The 23,190-nt window shown below is 48.3% G+C and overlaps 1 protein-coding gene across 7 annotated transcripts in view; it reads left to right on the forward strand.

Annotated features, from left to right (window-relative positions):
* Positions 1-18,050, forward strand: part of Nin (blastoderm-specific gene 25D) — a 477,176-nt gene extending 459,126 nt beyond the window's left edge. For 2 of the 7 annotated variants that reach the window (XM_077666694.1, XM_077666691.1), the window contains 5 exons: positions 1,549-1,851; positions 1,932-2,182; positions 2,575-2,753; positions 10,409-10,527; positions 12,839-18,050. In XM_077666694.1, coding sequence (XP_077522820.1) covers positions 1,549-1,851; positions 1,932-2,182; positions 2,575-2,753; positions 10,409-10,527; positions 12,839-13,066 — 1,080 coding nt within the window. In that variant the 3' untranslated portion in view covers positions 13,067-18,050. The remainder of the gene's footprint in view (positions 1-1,548; positions 1,852-1,931; positions 2,183-2,574; positions 2,754-10,408; positions 10,528-12,838) is intronic. The other 5 variants (XM_077666690.1, XM_077666693.1, XM_077666695.1 and 2 more) reach the window with 4 other exon arrangements.
* The last annotated feature ends 5,140 nt before the right edge of the window (positions 18,051-23,190 follow it).

Below are 23,190 nucleotides of genomic sequence, written 5' to 3' on the forward strand. Positions count from 1 at the left end.
ATCATAATGATGGACATATTCCACTCGCTGTGTCATCACAGCGAAGCCTTCTTGAGTGCTATATCGGAGTGGATGGGGAGACTGCATTCGTCGAAGAGCGTGAGCGGGCTTTGATTTGCGCGGAGTTGTTTACTTGAAGTGTCGTAACCTCCTCAGGTTCCTCTTGATAGCTGGTCTTGTGGGTTGCACTATTGCACTCAGTACCACTTGCAACATGCATCTGGCAGTAGGAGCTCACTTCCTAAAACAGTGCAAGTCTGGTACTTCGCAAAAGTTATGCTCTTAATATACCTGGAGTATGCCAGCATGCCTGGAGCTGTGCATTGTGTAGCATCTGTTTGCTTTCAAGCACAAACCATGGCAAGGTCACTGTGAGTGTGTTGCAAGTAAGCAGTGTGTGGCGTGATGGCGGCGAAAGGACAGAACAATGGAGATGGATTCAGGCTGGAGAGTCTGCCTACTGTCCAGTGGTTTTCCTGTCTGAATCTGTGCCTTTTACAGCGACAGCCATTTATGGCGCATTAGGTGAAATCGTCGTGTCGTCTTCTCCTCCTCGTTCCTTTCATTCTCGTCCATGCGAAATGCATTCATAACCTGCACCCCTGCCCCCATACCCCATGACTGGTTACCTCACCCGGCTACTCGAACTACCGTCAGCAAAAGAAATTCGCTAGAGCTTATCGTGGCGCCAGTACAAGTTGCGCAACGTAAACGCGACAGACATCCCGCATCTCCAACCAGAGCTACTAAACGCTTCAACTGGCATCAGCATTTCCTTTTTCCTCCACTCTAGCTGAAGTTAAAATTTGAAATACTACGAGGATAAACGTCTGGTGATTTTTTTTCTTTTCGCTGGCTGTTTGTCTAGCAATTGTTCCATCTGGATTTGTTTCCTCTCTCCTGCCCTTGCTTTCGCTTCCCTCATGCATCATACTGCAAAGCTTAGGGAGCCCTGTTACTTGTCAGGGCAATTCGGCTTTATTCCGTTAAGAGGAGCAGCCTCTTGACCGGTGACACCTAGGCAATTCATGCTGACTGACACTAGTAGTTTACCATATCACATTAATGCTCCTGTAGCTTGTTTTAAATCCGCACCATGATTCAGCTGGCAGCTGTTGTGGTTGGTGAACCTTCGACTGGTGGAAGGCCAGGCGAAGCAAACTAAAAGAAATTTATTACACTATTTACATGGCAGTACAAAGGTGCGGAACTAGGGTCGACAGTATAATAGCTCCTCGAGATGGGCTCGTTCGGATGACGGTGACCCGACTTCGTCTCGCTCTCTCCTCTCTCTTCCACCTCCGGGCTCGCTTTTTGTACCCTCGGCGGTTGACGACGGCTTCGTCATCCGCTCCGCCAGGAGGCTGACTTGTCAGAGGTGGTCTGCTCTGGCCCGGGCAAGCGTGGGAACGTTTGGACAAGCAGCCGCCGGGTAGCCGATGAGCTTGACGCCTGGCTTCAACGTGATGCCAGCAAAACGAACTTGTGCCGAAAATGCTCTGGCACAACAGTGCTCAACTGCCACCGCTGCTCTTGTGTGAACCGCAGGCCAAGCTGGACGAAGTCGAGCGGAAGGCGGCGGAAGAGTTGGCCGGAAATCGCGACGCGTGGAACGCCGAGCGCGAAGCTCTGCTCGCGGAGGCGGAGTTGAAGACGCAGGAGCTCGAAGAGCTGCGGCGCTCGGTGGCCGAGGCGACCGCGTCTTCCGAGGCAGTCGGTCGCCTACAGACGGACGGTGACGCGTCCTCGGCGGCGGGCGTCGAAGGCGGCGAGTCGCCAAGCCTGCAGGCCGTCTACGAGTCCAAGCTCGCCGAGGTGCGCAGCCAGGTGGAGCAGGACCTCGTGCGAAAGGTGAGCCGCCCTCCGCAGCTACTGTGTTGTGAAGCTTGATGAGCGATATAGTTTACGATGAGCATTTGTACCACCACCAGGTGCGCACCGACGTCGAACGAGAGCTGCGCATGAGTCTCGAGCAGAACCTGAAGCTGCAGCCGAGCCGGCGAGACAGCGAACCCCAAGCCCAGCTGAGGCCGCAGGACCTGACGGCACAGCTGACGGAGGACATCTGCCTCCTGCTGAGGCAGTGCCTCCGCTGCGGCGGCAGTCCAGCCGGGGGCGACGGAGCCGCGACGCTGGGAGCTCCAGACCAGGGCGGGGCTGGAGACAGCGACAGGACAGCGAGGTCAGCACAGGCGACGTGAAACAGTTGAACTGCAGTTGGTCCACATGATATACGAAACCATAAAACGAATTCTCCTGGTCGTGGTTCTTTTCCGCGGTATTTGTGGCACATTTGGATAGTGGCGTTGTGGCAGTGACCGATGGCGACAAAGCGAAACAAATAAGATTGCTAGGATGATAGCGACGATAACCCACGCAAAACTTGGGAAAAATCAACAGAGATATTAACAACTGATGTACAGGCGAGACGCGAACAGAACAGTGCCGTCTTTGTTCTATCTTTCCTCATCTCAGCTGGTGCTCCCCGATTTCAACGTGTATGATCTGGCTGCATTTCAGTCAGCGCTTCAGTAACCTACGCGTCTCTCTCTTCGTTAATCAACCCATCCATAGCGAAGGCGGCGATCCTGGCGCAAGTCCGCATGGTGTCACATCGGGAGCGTCTCTCCAGGAGCAGCTAGCCAGTCTCATCGGCAGGGCCATCAACGTCGTCGAGAATCACCTGGAAACGCTACACCTGCAGGAGCACCAGCGCCTACGCAAGAACTGCGAGGAACAGCTCCAACGCCTCAGTGAGTCCACTGTTAACTTCTGTAGTAAACAATTTGCAGTTACTTGTGCAAGGGGGATACTTGTAAGGTGTCACTGAAGAACTGTACACTTTGTGCTATCCTCTGAAGCAAAGGTTTGATTGTAGATTGTGGAAATATGGGGGGACAGCCTTCCGCTCGCTAACCGCGGAGGAGTTAGTGCTCGAGGGAACAGAGGGAGGGACGACAAAGCGTGAACACTCATATGCTATTTATTACACTTGCAAATAATAAACAGGGCGGGTCAGCTAGCCACAAAACGTCAACGAGGCATTCCTCAGAAGTAGAAGGCTAGAAGGAAGTAAGAAGGGCTTCCGACTTGCCGGCTGGGGCACGGGCACGACTTCGGAGGTATCGGCGGTGAACGTTTGTATGCGCCGACAATGGCGGCCGGGTTTTCCCGTGCGCGCCGCATTCTTGGGGCAAAGCCGTCCCCGAGCATTTGCTGTGGAAGGTGCCGAGAGTGCGCGTTTGCGCCGCTCACTTCGCAGCCTGTAACCGTAAGTCCAGCGGCAAGGCCCGACGGATTTCCGTGCGCCTGGCGCGACGCACGGAAATCCCGGAAGGTGACGAGAGCGTGCGGCCGCAACCGCTCGTGACGGTGGCCAGATCCCGAAGAGGCTCTCTACGGCTTCGCGGAGTTCCGCGTAACCTTCGAGGTGGCGCTCCCGTCGCTGCTTCCGCTTCCCCCATAAGGGAGACTTCCCTCCTCGCCCAGCTGGTGCTCTCCTAACGCACGATGATGGAGATGATCGGCCGTGTCGAAACGGAGGGGGCCGGAAACTGGTTTTCCAAAAGATGTACCAGTCTTGGTTTGAAATATAGTCTTCTGAGTTTGCTATTGGGCCATTAGGCAAAGCTTGTTGTACGTAATGTGCATAGCAAATCTTTTGAAGATCAGAAAACATTTGTCCTCACCTTTCTGGAGCGTGGCTATTCTAGGCGTGCTGGGATGCTCCACTGCACGGCTTAGAAATTAACCTTCTTGGGCTGTATACTTCTGACAAAGGTTTGCATCAGCCTCACCCTCCCGCCCTAACTGGTCTTCTGAGGCAGGTCCACTTGTATCACGTGGTCATAGAAGGCACATTCTCTAAAGCACCTGCTCACCGAGCTGCCTTAGCATTTAGTTGAAACTATTTTACTCGTGGAGTAAAATGGGGATAAGGTGCGAGATTCGTCCCTAGGTGCCACCAGGCTGCCCATTTGGCGACGGGGAATCTGGCGGCTCTTGCCAAAGCGAGAATGCAACGAATTCGCCTTCGTCAGCTCGCCGCGCATTGCGCTAATAAATAGCAAGCCGTACGTCCGTTCTTTTCCATGTCTCATGCCCTCACTTCGACGATTTGCTCCTTCGCGGAGAAGACCGTTCCAAAAAACGAGCCCTTGATACCATTATCCTTGGCTGCGGAGTAATAATAATAATAATAATAATTGGTTTTTTGGGGAAAGGAAATGGCGCAGTATCTGTCTCATATATCGTTGGACACCTGAACCGCGCCGTAAGGGAAGGGATAAGGGAGGGAGTGAAAGAGGAAAGGAAGAAGAAGGTGATTTCGACCACCTGGGGATCTTTAACGTGCACTGACATCGCACAGCACACGGGCGCCTTAGCGTTTTTCCTCCATAAAAACGCAGCCGCCGCGGTCGGGTTCGAACCCGGGGACTCCGGATCAGTAGTCGAGCGCCCTAACCACTGAGCCACCGCGGCGGGTTAGGCTGCGGAGTAATTGCAGCAGTTTTCGTGGGTATACCTTATGCGTATCTACACAGTTTACCCTGGTGAAGCTGTCTTTATAATTGTGCCTCTCAAAAAGGAAAATGAAAAAGAAACTTGTATTTGTAGTTTTTTTTAGTCTTACAAGCCGAATTCACCACACTTAGTTCTAAGTGCTCCACTTGCGAAACCTTCCTTATGGAGACTGCGAAACCAGCTGCCTTAGTGGACTGACAGTTAAGCGTTAAAATAGAGGTCTCGGCTGACGCGAGTGCTTACTGTTGCCAGATTGCTAAGGACCTGAGTGGTGGTGTCATGCGCTCCGACAGTTTAGCAACAGCCTCCCCGGCCTTCGTCTAGATGGAGCACGTTAGATATGAGGTGGTTTCGCAACGATGACTGAAAAGCTTTGCCGCCCTAGAGAGACTTACGCCAATCTTTTCTCCTTTTATGTCTCACATGCTACTCGCAGGACAAGGTTATTTTTAGCGACTGAAGTATAGCTCTTTGCTAATTCTGGAATGGAGCAAAGAAGGGAGGATGCAAAAAGAAAGGGTAAGGGTTGCCGCAGTGGGAGTAATTCCGTCCATTTTTAGCTTGTTTAACACGCACAGCACACCGGCGTTCTTCATTTCGCCTCCATCGAAATGCGACTGCCGCGACCGCGATTCGGTCTCGCGTTCTCATCCATTGAGCCACCGCAGCGTCGTAGTGCCATAGTGGGAGTAATTTCGTCAATTGGAGCTTGTTTAACACGCACAGCACACCGGCGTTCTTCATTTCGCCTCCATCTAAATGCGACTGCCGCGACCGCGATTCGGTCTCGCGTTCTCATCCATTGAGCCACCGCAGCGTCGTAGTGCCATAGTGGGAGTAATTTCGTCCATTGGAGCTTGTTTAACACGCACAGCACACCGGCGTTCTTCATTTCGCCTCCATCTAAATGCGACTGCCGCTACCGCGGTTCGGTCTCGCGTTCTCATCCATTGAGCCACCGCAGCGTCGTAGTGCCATAGTGGGAGTAATTTCGTCCATTGGAGCTTGTTTAACACGCACAGCACACCGGCGTTCTTCATTTCGCCTCCATCTAAATGCGACTGCCGCGACCGCGATTCGGTCTCGCGTTCTCATCCATTGAGCCACCGCAGCGTCGTAGTGCCATAGTGGGAGTAATTTCGTCCATTGGAGCTTGTTTAACACGCACAGCACACCGGCGTTCTTCATTTCGCCTCCATCTAAATGCGACTGCCGCGACCGCGATTCGGTCTCGCGTTCTCATCCATTGAGCCACCGCAGCGTCGTAGTGCCATAGTGGGAGTAATTTCGTCCATTGGAGCTTGTTTAACACGCACAGCACACCGGCGTTCTTCATTTCGCCTCCATCTAAATGCGACTGCCGCTACCGCGGTTCGGTCTCGCGTTCTCATCCATTGAGCCACCGCAGCGTCGTAGTGCCATAGTGGGAGTAATTTCGTCCATTGGAGCTTGTTTAACACGCACAGCACACCGGCGTTCTTCATTTCGCCTCCATCGAAATGCGACTGCCGCGACCGCGATTCGGTCTCGCGTTCTCGCCCATTTAGCCACCGCAGCGTCGTTTTGCTGGATGGACTGCTGTTTGCACGGGAAGCAAGCGCCGATCAAGCGGTCGCGCGAACCTTCAGCACGTGTTCGCAACAGTCATCAGAGTTCACCTGTTATGACTTCTTTGTATAAACATAGTGAAGGCCTTTGTTCGCAGTAGTGTTGTAATTGAATCGCCTCTCTCAATCAAGGCATTTGTAACAAATGCGGATTGGTGATTTGCTGTTACGCTGACGCCTTCGGTTGAAGTAGTTGTAACATTAGCGGCGGCTGCGTAGGCCTGCTAAAGCCCCTCAATAGCCTAAATGTAACATCTCCTCCCTCCCTCCTCCTCCTATGCCGGCTCTCCTTCTCTCGGCTCCTCCCGGGCGCCGACGGTAGCGGCACCTAGGCCGGGGGATGCTAGCAGACGCTCCCAACATCCGCCCTTTGGCGCGTAGACCGTGCAAGCGTTTTCTGCTTTGGCTGCGGTCGAAATGGGATCGTGGCATGGGAGATTAAAAAATGAGGTATTAAAATAACTGCCGTCAGCACCGTTGCACTGCTTTATCGAATTTTTTTGTACTGCGATCGCTTTGACTGCGGTGCACACGGCGGAAGTGGCATGCGCGATCGAGCTCGCGGCGCAGAAGTGAACATCCTCGGAGTGTTGTTTTTCAACCGGCGTCTTTTGCCCAATCTTGTTCAAAGTTTAACTGCGTCAAGAGGAAGCGGACTGACGTACGACTAGACCTGCGGCTTTATTTGAACGGAAGGCGGTGTAATGCTGCCATAATATATTCTCTCTGAGGTGCGCTTGCTCGTGCAGTCGTCTGTGCATAGGCGCCTGCTCATCTTAATTTTTTTTTTCTCAGTGCAGGAAAGCTAAGTGGTTGTTTCGAAGTTACCATACCTCGAACACCTCGCAAGCTAACGTGAAATGGATCCGACTGACGGTAGCCCCTTATTTTTTATTTGTAAATAGGCGAATACGGTTCCCTATAAGCGCACTGTAACATGGTTGTGAGCACAAATTTGGTGTTGGGTTAATTGCTTGGGTTGAGTACCAGCAATCAAAAAAGGCTTTTAACCGCTGCTTCGCGCGCAGCTACAGCTCTGCGTGACTCACTAGAATGTTGTTTGTCTAGTTGATTGTCGTCTTCGGTCAGCATATGCAATAATGACTGAAAAGAGAACATTGTCTTCCCTGGTGTAATTTCCATGCATAACGCGCAGCAGCCTGGACTGTCGCAGTTAATTAATCGCTTTCGGTCGAAGCAGCGTGAAGAAAAAAAATCAAGCGGTGAAACCCCAAAACCCAAATCTACTCAGCCGTGTTTGAAGCAAAACCTTGCTCATTTAGGAAGTTGTTGGACGCAAAACCCCGAGACCGCGACGGCTGCATCGAAACGCAGCCGCCGCGGTCTCGGGTTCGAACCCGACCGCGACGGCTGCGTTTCGATGGAGGTGAAACGCTGAGGCGCCCGTGTGCTATGCGATGTCAGTGCACGTTAAAGATCCCAGGGTTACTGTGCCTAGGCACAGTAACGACCGATTTTGGTATGAACCCTACCAGAACAAATACAGTCAGCATTGTGCGCAACATGAAAGCTAGACCTGCACCACGAGCAGCATGAACAGCATCGCTCAAACAGTAAGAACCCGTCTTTAGTGTCGAGTTCGTGAGGGAAGGAGTCAAACTGCAACAAAAATCAGTCCAGCGATGCGCGATGTGGGTAGAATGAAAGCTTGACCTGCAACGCGAGCAGCATAAACGGCGGAGCTCAAACAGCATGAAGCGCAAGTTTTGATTTTTGCCCGCGAACTAGTCCGGCTAGAACCAAACCAACAAGCCACATAATGCCCGCGACATCAAACCTACACTTGCAGAGCTGAGCAGAGCCAGCAGCATGAACGGCGGTGCTAAGACAATGAGAAGCACGGCTTTCGTAGCCCGCGAACGAACGAATTCATCTACAAATATGCCAAACGGCATTAAGACTGCAGTCGCTCGCGCTTCACAAAAATCCTCAAAAAAAACGCGACAACTGAAGAACGGCCACTCACATCGTAAAGACGCGTATCCAGCACATTATCAATGTTTTCCTGACGGATCTTACGAAGCCAAACCTTTCGGCGAGCCGCATTGCTTTTTCCGGACGGCATGACGAAAAATTTTTTCCCACTGCCTCCTCGGTTGTTGCGCCCGTAAGCGTAACAGAAGCTCGGCGTCGCGGCAGCGCGTAAACGCCGACAAAGCTCGAGAAACGCTTCCCGCCAAAACTCTGTCGCACAAAAAGAAAACGAAGCGAGATTTCTGCCCCCGGCAATGGCGCCGGCGTCTGCTGCGGAGCCAAAAAGCGCGCGCTAACACGTGACCACGGCGCCTCGGCCAATGGGAGGCTCGGTTATCCGGCGGCGCGCCAGGAGAGGAGGGAAGCCGGAAAGTTCAAAGCTTTGCGTTGCTTTTTCTTCATTGAGGGGTTTTAGGCGCAGCTACCAATTGGAGCGCTTTTCATGTTTCTTTGTTTCTTTTATTTATATTTATTTATAGCAGGAATAACTGTATAGGGAACTTTTTCTGAGGCGTATGGCGTTGCTGCCGTGCTACATCGTAACCGAAAACTTCCGGTTTCTCCTGAGTTTCAGTGTCACGGAGCAGCTTCGGACAGACAGCAAGTGACAGTGTTAATCAGGAGGCCGCAATTGAGCGCTGCTGTGATCGCGTATTGTGTGCTCATGCGGGCCTTGAGTGGCCACTTTATAGAGTGCCGAACAGGTGCTAGAATGTGCTTGTATGTGTGTGTGTTGGGGGGGAGGGGGGGGGGGGGGGGGGGGCGTGCGTGCGTGCGTGCGTGCGCGTGCGCAAAGTCCGCAAGTAATTTTTAAGAATAAGCTTTTTGACATATAAAGATAGCTTTGAGGCATAGTGATACCAGTGGTGCTGGACTTCAAAGCCAGTGAATCATGTTAACTAAATTCAAATACTTAACTGATTAACCAATACTTTTATGTACCTGGTCGCAATTTGTAGCTGCCTGTTAGTAAAATAAAAGTCGAGAAATACACCATCCAAAAATTCAGTCACCCCTCCTTCAGGGCTGACTGAAATGCGAGCCAGCAGCTGCAGGGCGCGGCCTTTGCTTTCTCAGAAGATATGAGATTTTATAGTTGAGAATACGTTATTACCTATATCCAGTGGTGTGGCGTAGCGAATTTTCGCCAATGCGCGCGCGCGTAATTCGACAGCCGCGCAACTAGTGAGCGCATACAGGAACACCCGCCCACACACTCAATCGACAACCCTTGACGACACCTTTCCGCCGGAAAGTGAGCCGTAATGACGAATTTCGTTCGTCGTTCACGCCGAACGCCATAGTGCGAACGTACCGTGACAGGTGCGGGCCTTTTAACGCGATAGCGTTAAAGGCCCCTTTACCTAGAAAATCCGGCATCGGTGTTGTGAGCGAAAAGTAGGATGGTGTAGGGTGGCCCAGGCGGCCACCCGCCGGAGAAGCGGCCACCTAGGTCACGTGACCTTGTGGCGTTATCGCAACCTGCCCACCGGATAGTGAGCAAACTGACCGCCATGGCAGCTGGTGGCTGTTAAATCAAAGACTGATTGCGACAGGTTGCTTGGAAAGAGCAACTTGGGTCGCACAAGCCCCACCGGTGGCAGTGCCTGCCATCGCAGGGCAGTGGTACACGATTGCAGAAGGAGTGGTGTGGGGACTCCCAGGGACATATGACCGATGAACAATTCCACAGAATGACCAATTCCACATGTAAGGGCATTAACTGATTAACGCTGTCGCGTCATATCCTTAAGGCAGAGCTTAAGTGTCCCCTCTAATTTTTTTACCTGTCTGGCTTCTCCATTTCGCTACAATACTCTTTTCGATTCTAAGCAATAATTTGCGAACCTCGCCCATGCAAAGTTTGCTTGAGTCACTCGTTCATGCCAGCGTGTACCATTTAACTCGCGCTTAAGTGTCGACGCCTAGTACTATAACTCCTCAGCTAAAAAGCACAAAAAATCAAAACAAGAAAGTGAAAGTGACGAGACACACACTGTACAATCTGGGGCTGAAGTGTACACCTTGGACCTGTGTAAGAAGCCTCAGGACCCTTGTAGCTTGCTCTTTCTTGTCTTGCGTTTCTTGCCGTTTCCTAGGACGAATGCATCCCAACTTGCTGCTCTACTGAACGTATTTGTGCTTTAGTCCTAACACTCATAACCCAGTCACTAACCGTAGTGTTTAACACTTCGCTTTTTTCCTCTCCCATCCCTTTTCCCAACCCTCTTCTCTACCCTGCAATCGCGTCCCGCCGAAACTGCTACTGCCGCCGCGGCCAGAGCAAAAGCACATGATGGAGCGCTTGGAGTGCGAGCTTCAGCACAACGAGGAGCTGGAGCGGTTCCGCAAGCAACAGCAGCAGCAGTCGGGGCCGTCAGCGAGCCAGCGGCAGGGCGAGGTTTGTACCCGAAACATTTCCGCCTCAGGCGGCCCGGTGGCTGCTTTCCTCTGGCGCTGGTGGCTTCGACCTCTGTTCTGCGTCTTCTGGCTCGTGCTTGGATTGGCTTCGCACGCTGTTTCCGTGGCGCGGTGCTTCTTCGAGTCCTCGCTACCCGGCGAATAGTCTCAGAGACAGGAAGCAGAAGCTCTTCTTGTTTAGGGCTTGTAGATTGTCCCTAGTAGTGTGCCTGTACTGTCACATTCTAGGCTAAAGTGCAGTATTGGGGGACAGTAGACCGTCTGTCTGCACCCCCCACCCTTCACCCAATCCTGTGCTTTGGTCTGCAATCGAACAAGTTTTGAGCAACATGGCCCAGCGCCGTACCGTTAATAAATTTCACGGCGCAGGTTTCCTGCGAAAGTTCGGGCACCTCTTTTTTTCTTTCAGCCAAGAACAGTGCTACGCTTGGTGCTGCATTATTGCGCTTTGTGACAGCAGTGTCGCCAGTGCAATACCATCGTTGCCGTCGGTGGTGCAGTGGATCTCAGATCCGCTGCACCAGTCGGCACTAGTGACGCTCACCATGAATTTTTGGGTACATTTCGCAGTTGCTTTAATTCTTGGGAATCCATGCTGTATTTATTTGTTGTATCGTAGAATAAGACTGGAATTTCATTTTGATATTTTTTCTATACTGTGGATACCAGCAGCTGCACATTACAATATGCAGTTGACCAGGTGGCAAGGAGCATATCTTTATTGTTAAGGCTAGCTTTTGGACAGAATTTTGCGCAGCCTATATTGAGGCATGTTTATACTGTTTGCTTTCTACAGCCTGCTATGAATTTCTTTTAGTTGTTTTTATGCATCTTTGTCTGTGGTACAGTTTCCTGACTGTGGTCTGAATGCATGAATCAGTTTTAACTTCAAGCTGGAAATGAAGTTTTAACGTGGTGCATGCAGTTTGAGAACCAAGGACAGCTTATTTGCGGCACAGGCAACCAGGTTGGCCTTAGACTGCAAGCTGTACTTGTCGCAGTCTTCATACACGGACTAAAGACATGTTGCTTTTTTTACTGCTACACACTTCAATAATGTCAGTGTATTCAAAAAGCATGGTGCTTTGAATTCATAGTTAAAATTGTTGCAGTTCGCTATTGCACCAAGTTTAGCTGACTAGACAGTGCCCATTCTGTTCATGGGAAGTTCACTTAATGGGAGCACTCTGAGCAGTTATTGATCAGTCTTTGTATTTATGGTTCATCTGATGTTTTTTTTTTTCCTTGAATCAAAGCTCTTTTGTGTAACACACTTCACAAACATAGTCTTGCAGCAATCCAGCTATCTTATGTTGTTTTGCCATTATGATGACAGCTCACTGCTGACGCATCCTCCCAGAAGACATGCCCAGCCCATCTTATGACTGTACTATTTAGTCAACCTGTTGTGTACTTGCCTAGGATGCCGAAACATACATTCATCCCTTATTTTAATGGTGCTTATGCTCCCATTACATATGTATGCATAACACTGCATCTTTACACAATAAATATTTTAGGCGGTAAACAAGTCTAGGACTCTAACTTAAACATGTTTTTGTCAAAGCTTATAACTGCATTCTTTATATCTAGCAAAGCTCTAAATGTTTCTTTTCCTGTGTTCCTTGTCTGTCATACCATTGTATTTGTTCTAACTTTGTTTTTTTTTTCCTTTTCTTTCTTTTCCTTCCTTCTGTCTCTCCTTCTTCATCGACCACCTGCTGGTTCATTGGGTCCCTGTCAACTCTACGGCTTTCTTATGTGGAATCCTGTGTGCAATAACACCCTCCACGGTCTCCCTCTATTTCTTCATACAAAACTTGGCCTTTTTCTGCGTGACGTTCGCAATCCTAACTGACCTGCATGGGGCACTACACTGCCGGTATGATGCCCTGCTGCCACACTGCCCTACGGTTTCACCACAATCAAATACTGTCTACCGGTATGTAAACTAACCATATTGTGCTCTTTGGTTCTCCTTGCTTGCCCTACTCGTGCACCGAATGGTGTCCTTTGATTACTCTGTGCCCAATATGCGCATTTACTGTTCGCTGTTCCTGCACTTCCGCTGCATCCTGTTCGAACGTCCTCTGAACATGTTCCAACACCATAAACCTTCCTTGTGCATTTCTTGAACCTTCTGTAATTTCTGTTGGGTTGGGCTGTACTGTCTGGCACTGCTCATCACCGCTTTCCAAACTTGCTCCGAACTTGTCCCAAATGTCCTCCTCTCTTCTCATACACTCGACTAACTCCAAACCTGTGGAAAAATGGAAATCGAACCACCACAGCAGCAGCAGCCCACTGTGGTCGGCCCGAGTAAGATCGACACCCTGCTCCGGGACCTGTACGTGGAGAACGCCCGCCTCCTGCGTGCCCTCCAGCGGGCTGAGGATGGCCGCCGGCGCGCCGAGCACAACAGCACGCGCCTGCAGTACAAGTGCCGCGTGCTCAGCAAGCTCCTCACTGACGTGACGCGGGCTGCGGTGGACGGCAGCTCCAGGGTGGCCTGTGCCTAAAAAGAAAAAAGGAGACTGCTATGCGTCCATCGCGTGTAACGTGCCTGCCGTCTGGACGGTGGTGTTGACAGCTGTCCATCAAGATGGTGTTCGCGACCGTGTCATATGTTCTGGTATACAGAGCCATAAGTTCGTCCTTGTTCACTCTTTCATTTTTGTTAACTCCGAATTGCTGCCTTGACACCAATAGCATCATAGACTACCTAATGGAGACTTCGAGCTTCTCTTTTCAGCCTCGTTGTTGAACTCATTCATTCATGCGCCTACACTATGTGAACAGACGTTGACAGCTACTGAAGGAGTGCTTTTTCTCTTTATGCTGTAATAGTGGCAAACACAGTATGTTTTGTGGTAGCTGCTTTTTGTTATTCTTTCACAAGAGGCACTATTCCTTGATGTAATACATGGGCTGCATTTGTGGTCAGCCCAATCCCAGGGTCAGTTTTTTCAATGTAGCTTAACTCTTTTCACAGTGGCTGTGCAAAGATAGATCCTTGAAAGCAATTGACTCAATTTGTGGGCTTAGGCTCACCTTGAAAAAACAGTGATGTAGAGAGGTGTTAATTAAGTGGAGAGACATTTGCTGTTGATAGTGAGCTGCTCTTTTACACTTCTTATTCAGAAAGCCCCCACAGAGTTTTATTCAAGCAAGAACTTTGGTTGATGTGTTATCAGTGCGTCCAGCCTGTGACTTTTTGCCCTTATGCAGAGTGCTCAATCGAAAGCCCTTTCATCGTGTCGTATGGCTTTCGCCTGCTTACTGCGAACTTGTTCACCTCATTTACCGCGTTGTGCTCCCAGTGTGTGCTGCACCTTCAAATTTTTGTCAGCAAAAATGAATCGGCTCTGAAGTACACTATTTGAAGTGGCAGTTTGCTTACTGGCTGGACCACTTTTTTGTGTGCACATCATACAATGTGCATGTCTCATGAAAAACTGCAAAATCAAGCAGGCACTCAAAAGGTGGCTCCATGGCCTCTTCAGTGTATTAAAAAACATCATCTGCAGGCATTTGAGCTCACGCTCAACGAGAAAGTTGTCTGGAGTTTTTCTGGCACAAGTTAACAGGTATGGTCGAAGGAGAGCCAGTTTTATGAACTCTACACAGCCTTTGCCCTGTCACGTCAGATGTTGCGAGTATGCCATATAGTGGTTGAGATTTATACCCTGTATAATGCCCTTTTGCTCATCAAAGTACACTGAATGATAAGCATTGAAAAGCAACATTCAAAATACTTGATGAGAACCCAGGTGCTGCCAAGCCATCTAGATCACAGGTGACTAAATACTATTCAGTGCTGCACTCGCTTTGTATGCTATAAAATTTCTTTGAGCTCACTGTGTGCTTATCTATTAGGTAAACCATGGTAGTGCAAGGGATGTTTATTTTCTTCATTCACAGGATGTTCTCATATATGTGCATGTTAACATCTGTGAAAGTGTAGCTGTGAATTACCCTTTTTCTATTTTTTTGTTTAATTTAACACTTTCTAAATCGGCTCGCTTTATATTCTCAGTAGCTCTGAGCAAACTGAACTGCTTTTTATGCATTAGGTTTCTTTTAAATAATTTCGCAGCAATTTGTCAGCTGTTTTGTCTGCACCATGTGCTATGCCACATACCAAAAGTGCACCTTCTGTTTTGCTTGGCTGGTGCTTGACTGTATGAGGGCAGACCATCGTAAAGCAGTATCATCAATGTCAGATTTCAAAGCTCAAGCAGGTGCAATTTACAACGTTGGGGCAATAATGCACCTCAGAGTTCTATTAATACTTGAGAGCTTCTGTAGTGACGAGGAAATAGCTTTCTGTTGACTGGCAAATATTTGGGGCTCAGTTGTCTATAGCCACCCGCCAGTCCTCAATGAACATGTTTTTCTGCTGTTCGAAGTTGTTCATCATCCTTTCCCGACGAGTGCCATGTTATCAACAGCCCAGTATGCTCCTTCGCTGCCCATTACATCAAACTATGCAACCCACTTGTTTTAAAGATAGGGGCACCAGAGATTTTGTTGCTCTTTTTTTTCCTTGCATACGGCTTCATTAAACATGGATTGCCATATGCATTTCTAATATATCCAGCAAATTATTTACAAAATTTTTTCCAGTGTTTTTTGGGTTTCGGTTTGATCAGCTGAACGGTAGCTGCGACTTTGCAAATGGGGTTGATGCCACGAGATATAAGCTAAAACTGTGGTATAATAGTTGTTTGTTCAATTGGTTTCATTCCGTTTCCTAGGCAAGCTGGCATAAGGGAACAAATTAGAATGGCAAAACAGCGATTATACTGCAATTTTTGTATTCCTCACATGACCTTATTCCTCTTGTGACATTGTTGCCACCAGTCGGCAGCTGAAACTGATACCGAAACTACATGGAAGAAGGAACTCAATTGTAAATTATTTGCCAGGCACAGGCAAATTCCACATTGCAGTGATCCATGTTTAATAATGTAATGCACTTCATTCCAAAGAAACAACACAAAACGGAAATTTGATTTTCGTGATCCTCTTTATCGAAGCCCTAAATATTTGCAATGTTGCCCGGTGATATATACCCCAATAGTTTTTTTGCTGTCTGCTGTACTATGGCCAAACTTCGGTGCAAGTATTCGAGAGAAGGCTAAAATCATTTCATGTATTACACAGAGCACGATAGATGTGACAGTAGTGCGCTTGCCTGGCCCATCTAGTGGGTTTGCCTTCTTTCTTACTTTTCTGTGCCTGCTCATACAACGCATCAAAGCTTTTCCCCTAGAAAAGATATCTCAAACATTCACATGGTCACCACTTGAGCATGCCCAATTGGTGCAGTTTGTTGTTCGAAGGCACTTTGTGTATCCGCCTCTTGTTGGAAAGTCTGTCTCTGGGAACCTCTAATTACCGATAATAGTGAGAATTTCCTTGCCGTCTCTGAAGTTGTTCTATTCGTATACTTTGCTTATCGTAAGGCTGAAAAACATTTATCGAAGTGCGCTAATGCCTTTTTCTTTATGTGAAACAAGTGTCAGCGTTGATCGCCACTCATTCGCATACAGGTATAACCATGCATTGGCTACCTGCAGGAGGTAGAAATTGGGTCAATTGATGCATCTGGCTTTTTTTTTTTCATTTTTGTCCCATTTCACTTCATAGGACATCTAGTTCCTATCGGTTTTAGTTCAGTCTGTATTTTCCCTTTGCTGAAGCTGTAAAAAGTGCATAGTTAGTCAGACTGCCAAAATCACGTTCACTTGTACAAAATTCATCTAGCTGGGTGCGTTGTTGACTGAAACTGAGCCGTTGTACTGGCTACTGTTCACAGCCCTCTGCACGGCCCATATCGTCGCGAATAAATAGTTCCCTTCACTGAAGCTCTCGCGCTGCACCAGCGTCGCGGCTCGGTTGGTCTGCGAACCATCTTTTCCACGTTCACGGCCGCTCTAGACGCGGCGGTGGCTCTCCTCCAGTCCTGCCGTGACACGTTCGCTGGCCTTCGAACATTTGCGCGGGACTTCACGAACCAATCGGCGCCCTCTGCTTGCTGCCTTCTGTCTGTCGTCAATGTCATTGTCGTTTGACCACCTAGCTTTTGTAGCCGCACGGTAGCAGTGAGAAAGCATATATATCCGCCCGATTTGTGCATCTTTATTGTTCGTTGTAACACGACAAACTATGGACCCTTTATGCCTGTTGAGGGTGGTGGCCATGTTTGTTTGTGGAGCGGCCATTTTGGTTTGGAAAGGCTTTTTTTATTTCAAATGGTGCATTAGACAGACATGGACAACCCCGTGATATTCGCCTACGACCGCTAAATAACTTATAATCGAATTTCTTCTTGACGCTGTTTCGATTTCGTTTTCTGTGAACGAAAAAAAAAACGGAAATATAAATGCTGATACATCGTTTGTTTTCATTCTAGCTCTTAAAGGTGGCCGATTTTAGTGTGGTTTTGGATTAAAATTACGTATCAGCGTTTATATGGCAGTTTTTTCATGCCTCACGTGACGAAAATGTAAACTACACGTCACATCCATCGTTCGGTTGATGAAACCGAAACTGAAAAGAGAAGAAAATCAGTTATAAATCATTCAGCGGTCGTCAGCGAATAACTCGCGGTGATCCATGTATTCCAATGTCTAATGCATAGTTTGAAGAAAGAAAGCACGCAGCTAAAATTATGTGTTCATAGCCCTTTAATCATGCACCGTGGCAGTGCAGGGCTACGTTGTGGTCAAGAAGTTTAGAGTGTCCGGGGCAACGAGTGAACGCCTGGCAGTACTCTTTTGCTTATTTTTTCAGTATACTGCTAAATTGCAATCATACGGAAGAAGATTGTCTGCGTTATCCCCACCAAAATGACGGCAGTCGGCCGTGAACGACGGCTATTCAGGCGGTCGAATATCTGCGCTTGGTGTGCATGTTAACCAGTTGGCGCTCTCGCAATTGTTCGTTGACCAACGGGTGCTTAAAGCGTTACAAAACTGACAGGTGTACAGTGCAGCCGTGTTCCTCTAGCCCTGTCTGCAGGCCCGCAAAGTGCGATTTTTGTGTGAACCAGGATAGAGTCCTGAGGTGGCAATATTTCCGGGAAAAGTTGTTTTGCTGTTATTTTTATCACGTTGCTTCTTCAAGCAGGAAATTGAATGAAAGATTAGTTGCATCTGAGAACAATTATTTTTCCAGTCTAGTTTTGTGTGTTTAGGGCACAACAGATAACCATGCCATGACACCTAGTGTTTGTTGGCAGCATCCTGGATGTGCTCAAAAATGAAATTTTGTATCGGGACTTCATCTTTCGCTACATTTAATATTTATTTTCACGGCGTTGGATTTGGAAGCCTGTGAGAAATCCGTTTGCAGAATTGGTGCCACTAGATAACATGGAAAAGTCGCTTGCGATTTGTGACTATTGAAGCGCCATACAAGTAAGTAGAAAGCTTTAAGGTCTTCAATCAAAGCGACGCCTGTACGAACGTGAATAAAGTTTTGTCTGTTGCATACTGACAGCTTTTGTTCTATGACGTCCAAAGTCCGCGCTTTGCACATATATGCCGCCACAACTTCCACAGCAATGGCAGTGTGTCTGAGAAAAGGAAAGGCACACTGTCTGATCAAAGTATGAGGTGGACACGAACTAAGCTGTGAGGAGAAGGATGAAGAAGGGGCACGTATACAGATGATAAGGGAAGTAAACTGAAAAATGAAATGAAAATTGGTTTTGGGGGAAAGGAAATGGCGCATTACCTCTGTCACAGCTCGGCGGACACCTGAACCGCTCCATAAGGGAAGGGATAAAGGATGGACTCGGAGAAGAAAGATGTGCCGTATAGTGGAGGGCTCCGGAATAACTTCGAAAAGCCTTTGTGCTCCTTCGATGTACCAGTGTGTGAGGGTAACAACAACTTCGACCACCTGGGGATCTTTAACGTGCACTGACATCGCACAGCACACGGGCGCCTTTGCGTTTCGCCTCCATCGAAAGTAAGTAAACTGAGCAAGTTATATTAGTGCACGCCTGTTAAAGAAATTAAGAGAGATCGTCCTTCAAAGGACAGTGACAATGATCCCTAAAAGCAGTCGGCACATTGTGGAAATATGGGGGGACAAAGCCTTTCGCCCCGCCCGCACTCCCACTCCGCGGATGCAGCGTTCCCGCTCGCTAACCGCGGAGGGGTTCGTGCTCGAGGGACAAAGGGAAGGGACGATACAGCGTTAACACTCATATGCTATTTATTACACTTGCAATCAATACACAAAGCGGCCCAGCTTGCTACAAAACATCAACGAGGCATTCCTCGGAAATAGAAGGCTACGTAAGAAGGACTTACCGGCTGGGGCAGGGGCGCGACTTCGGAGGTATCGGCGGCGAACGTTTGGCGCCGATAATGGCGGCCGGGTTTTCCCGTGCGCGCCGCATTCTTCGGGCAAAGCCATTCCCTAGCATTTGCTGGGGAAGGCGGTCAGAGCGCGCGTTTGCTGCGCTCGCTTCGCTGCCTGGAACCAGAAGTCCAGCGGCAAGGCACAACGGATCCCCGTGCGCCTGCCGCGGAAGGTGGCGGGAGCGTGCGGCTCCAACCGCTCACGACGCTGGCCGGATCCCGAAGAGACTCTGTCCGGTTCTGCAGAATTCCGCGTAACTTACGAGGTGGCGCTCCTGTCGCCGTTCCCTTTTGTTGAAGAGCGCAATTTGGTAGTGATAGCGGCGGGGCTAAATGATGTCTTGAATGGGGAAGCCGCAAAAGTAGTGGAAAGATTAGCGGAGGGAGTTGACGATTTAAGGGCAATAGCACAGCAAGTCCAGATCGTGGTGTGCACAGTGCCGGAAGTGCAAGGACGGAACGGAGAAATTGCCAAGGACGTTGTGGCTGTTAATCGGGAGATATAGAAGTTAAGCCAGGAGAAAAGATTTGAAGTGGCAGACATAAACAGGGAAGTGCATAGAGCTGGCTTTGTCGGAGGCTTTACACGAGATTGCATCCACTTTAATAGAAGGCTAGGAGCCGAGATCGGGTGGCGCCTGGCAGGCCGGGCAGTAGCTTTTTTAGGGGGTCCACTGCGGCTCAGGGCATAGGGGTAGGTAGAAGCAAAGTAGAAAGTGTAGCAATGAAGGCTGACGCCAATAAAATGGCCACTAAGAGGTCCAGGAAGAAAGCTACAAAAAAATTTAACACTAGGATCAGGTACATAAACATGCAAGGCGGTAGAAAGAGAGCGAAGTGGTTAGAGATAGAACAGCAGTTGGAGGACGAAGAAGTAGGTGTATACGCGCTATGCGAGACACATCTCAGGGATCTAGAAGACCCACCATTTATTTATGGCTACGTCTGGGAAGGGAGCAACAGAACAACTACGGAGAGGAAGGGAGGTGGAGTAGGTATGCTGATACATCAAGGAACAAATTGGCAAAGAATAAAATCAACTTGCAAAGAAGATGTCTGGGTATCGGGTACAATTGCCGGTAAAAGGACATGGCTAGGAGCAGTTTATTTAGGGACAGGGGACAAATGCAGGCAAGAGAACACGGATCTAGTTAAGTGTCTCAATGACGATATAAAGCAGTTTGGAGAAGGCGCCAATATTATTCTATTGGGGGACATGAATGGCCACATCGAGGATCTGGGTGGATACACAGATTATAACGGGAAGTTGATGCTAGGCTTCTGTGAGCGACACAACCTAGTTATTGTAAATAGAGAAACTAAGTGTGAGGGACAAATCACGTGGGAATCCCGTAACAGGCAAACGACCATTGACTACTGCTTAATCTCGCAGAGGATGTATAGCAAGCTCGCAATGATGGAAATAGACGAAGAGGGGAAGTACAGCCTCGGTAGTGATCATAAGCGTATTAGTCTACAGTTTGGAGCCCTGCTCAAAAGGGAAATGAACTGGAGTCAAAAAGAGTGCGGAAAATTAAATGACGAACAAATAGCGCAAATAGCGGCGTGCATAGTGGAAGCAATAGAGACACGTCCCATGGAAAAGTGGGATTGTAATAAATTAGAACTCCTCATTAGTACAAAAATAAAACAAGTAAAAGGAGTAAACCGCTGGAGAGGAAAGAGGAAGCCACGAAGTTGGTGGAATAAGGAAACTAGGGAGGCCATCGAACAACGACGGTTGGCATCACGGGAACACAGAGAAGCAAAGAGGGCGCAGTTATCTGAAGAGGAAATAGGCCGAAAATGGGAATCTTATCGACAAAAAAAAACAGCAAGTGCAGGTCTTCGTCCAGGCTAAAATAAAGCAGTCCTCTGATCGCTGGCTGGCTGAAGTTCGCGATGCAACTAAAGGGGGGCCAAGAAAATTCTGGAACCATATAAGCTGGCTGGGCAAAGCGAATCACAGAAAGCAGGAACAGATTCACGATGCCGAAGGAAAATGTTTAGAGGGAGATGACGCTGTGAACTACATTTCATCTGTTATAGCTGAGTCATTTAAGAAAGACGATAGAGTAATCACCCCAAATGAGGGAGCAACACAGGAACGCACAATAGAAAACAGCGTGGAACTGACGAATCTTAACTCGAAAAAGGCGGAAGCAAATATTCCAAGATGTACGTCAGCAGGGATCGACGAAATTCCAATCAAGCTAATTAATGAACTTGGCCCAAGAGGCAAGGAAACGCTGATAAAAATATTGGAGGCAGTCATAACGAATCAGCAAATTCCGCACAGCTGGAAACAGAGTAAAATGAATTTGATTTATAAAGGAAAAGGCAATAAGACGAACATAAAATCCTTCCGACCGATTACGATAACATCAGTTACATACAGGCTGGCGATGCAGGCAGTGGAAATAAAAATTAAGTCATGGGTAGAAAGTAATAGAATACTCGGAGAACTTCAGAACGGGTTCAGAAGTGGTAGGCGCTTAGATGATTGCCTGTTCGTGCTTACCCAATGCATAAAAATAGCTAAGGCGGAAAACAGACCTCTGTATTTAGCCTTCTTGGACATAAGCGGTGCATATGACAACGTGAACAGGGAACTCCTGTGGAACATATTAAAAGGTGTCAGTCATGAGGTAATTAATTTTCTACAGGAAATATATCGAGAAAATGAAGTTGAAATAACATCGGAAGGAATTAAGAGTACAACAACTATCCAGATACACAAAGGATTAAGGCAAGGTTGTCCTCTATCAGCGCTGCTGTTCATGTTTTATATGATAAGTATGGAAAGAAGGCTACAACAAAGCAATCTAGGTTATGCTCTGTCATACACATTAGGCGGAAATGTTGTTGAGCAACTACTACCGGGTTTAATGTATGCGGACGATATTGTACTGTTAACGTATAGCCAGGAAGATTTGCAAACTTTGGTGAATTGCTGTGGAGACGAAGGAGACAGTCTAGGTTTCAGTTTTAGCGCAACTAAGTCAGGTGTGATGGTTTTCAACGGCACAACTGATCAGAAGCTTACAATACAAGGCCACGAAATACCCCGAGTGGCCGAATACAAATATCTCGGGGTATGGGTAAACAACGGGCATATGTACACGGAAAAGCACGAACAGTCTCTCATAGCAAAAGGGCGAAGAGATGCCGGGATAATGAAACATAGGGCATTGTGGGGGTACAACAGGTATGAAGTCCTCAGAGGTATTTGGAAAGGAATAATGGTGCCGGGGCTTACTTTCGGGAATGCGGTTCTATGCTTAAGGGCTGCAGTTCAGTCGCGATTAGAAGTAAATCAGAGAACTGTCAGAAAATTAGCACTAGGTGCCCACAGGAAAACCACAAACGAGGCAGTACAGAGAGATATGGGCTGGGCAACGTTCGAAGTACGGGAAGCTCAGAGTAAATACTATACGAAGAACGCCTGAGGAAATTGGATGATAACAGGTGGGCAGCTAAGGTATTTAAATACCTGTACAGAAAGAGCGTTGACACACAGTGGCGGAAACGAACTAGAAAGCTTGCCAGTAAGTTTGCCAGAGACGAGGAAGGAGAAAGAAAGAAAGAAAGAAAGAAAGAGCATTAAACGACAGTTTAAAAACGTCGAAGGTAAAAATTGGATAGATTCAATGGAAAAGAAGCATAGTGTAGAACTATATCGATGCTGGAAAAGGCAGATCAGGAAGGAAACGTTTTATGATAATTCAAAAGGCAGTGCCCTCCTCTTTGAAGCTAGGTCAGGGTGTCTTAGAACGCGCAGCTACAGAAAAAAATTTAACGAAGAAGATCACACATGTGCTGTGTGCGGTACATCTTAAGAAACAATAGAACACCTCATCCTAAAATGCGATGGTATCCATCCCGATGTCGATGCAGGCACAGTCACTCTTCCTGAGGCCTTAGGGTTTAGAGATAACAATAGTCATGTAAATAAATCTGCGGTGGAAATTAGCAAAAAGCGATTGGAGGATTGGTGGCGCAAAAGCAGAGAGGTGACATAAGTTTTAAAGTGTAGGAAGACGTTTTTTTTTAAAAGGAAATGGCGAATTGTATTAACAACTTACAGCAGAGTAAACAAAAATAAATGAAAAAAACTGAGCATAGTGGCAACAACCACTGCCCCGTTTCAAAGGGGACGCTCCTACCTTCCATCCATCCATCCATCCATCCTTTCCCCCATGAGGGAGGCCACGGCCGGTCTCGAGAGGGGCACGCGCGCTCTTTCATACGGCCTTCGCATTCGC

Source organism: Amblyomma americanum, chromosome 5 (genome assembly GCF_052857255.1).
Source record: "Amblyomma americanum isolate KBUSLIRL-KWMA chromosome 5, ASM5285725v1, whole genome shotgun sequence".
Classification (NCBI taxonomy): Eukaryota; Metazoa; Arthropoda; class Arachnida; order Ixodida; family Ixodidae; genus Amblyomma; species Amblyomma americanum.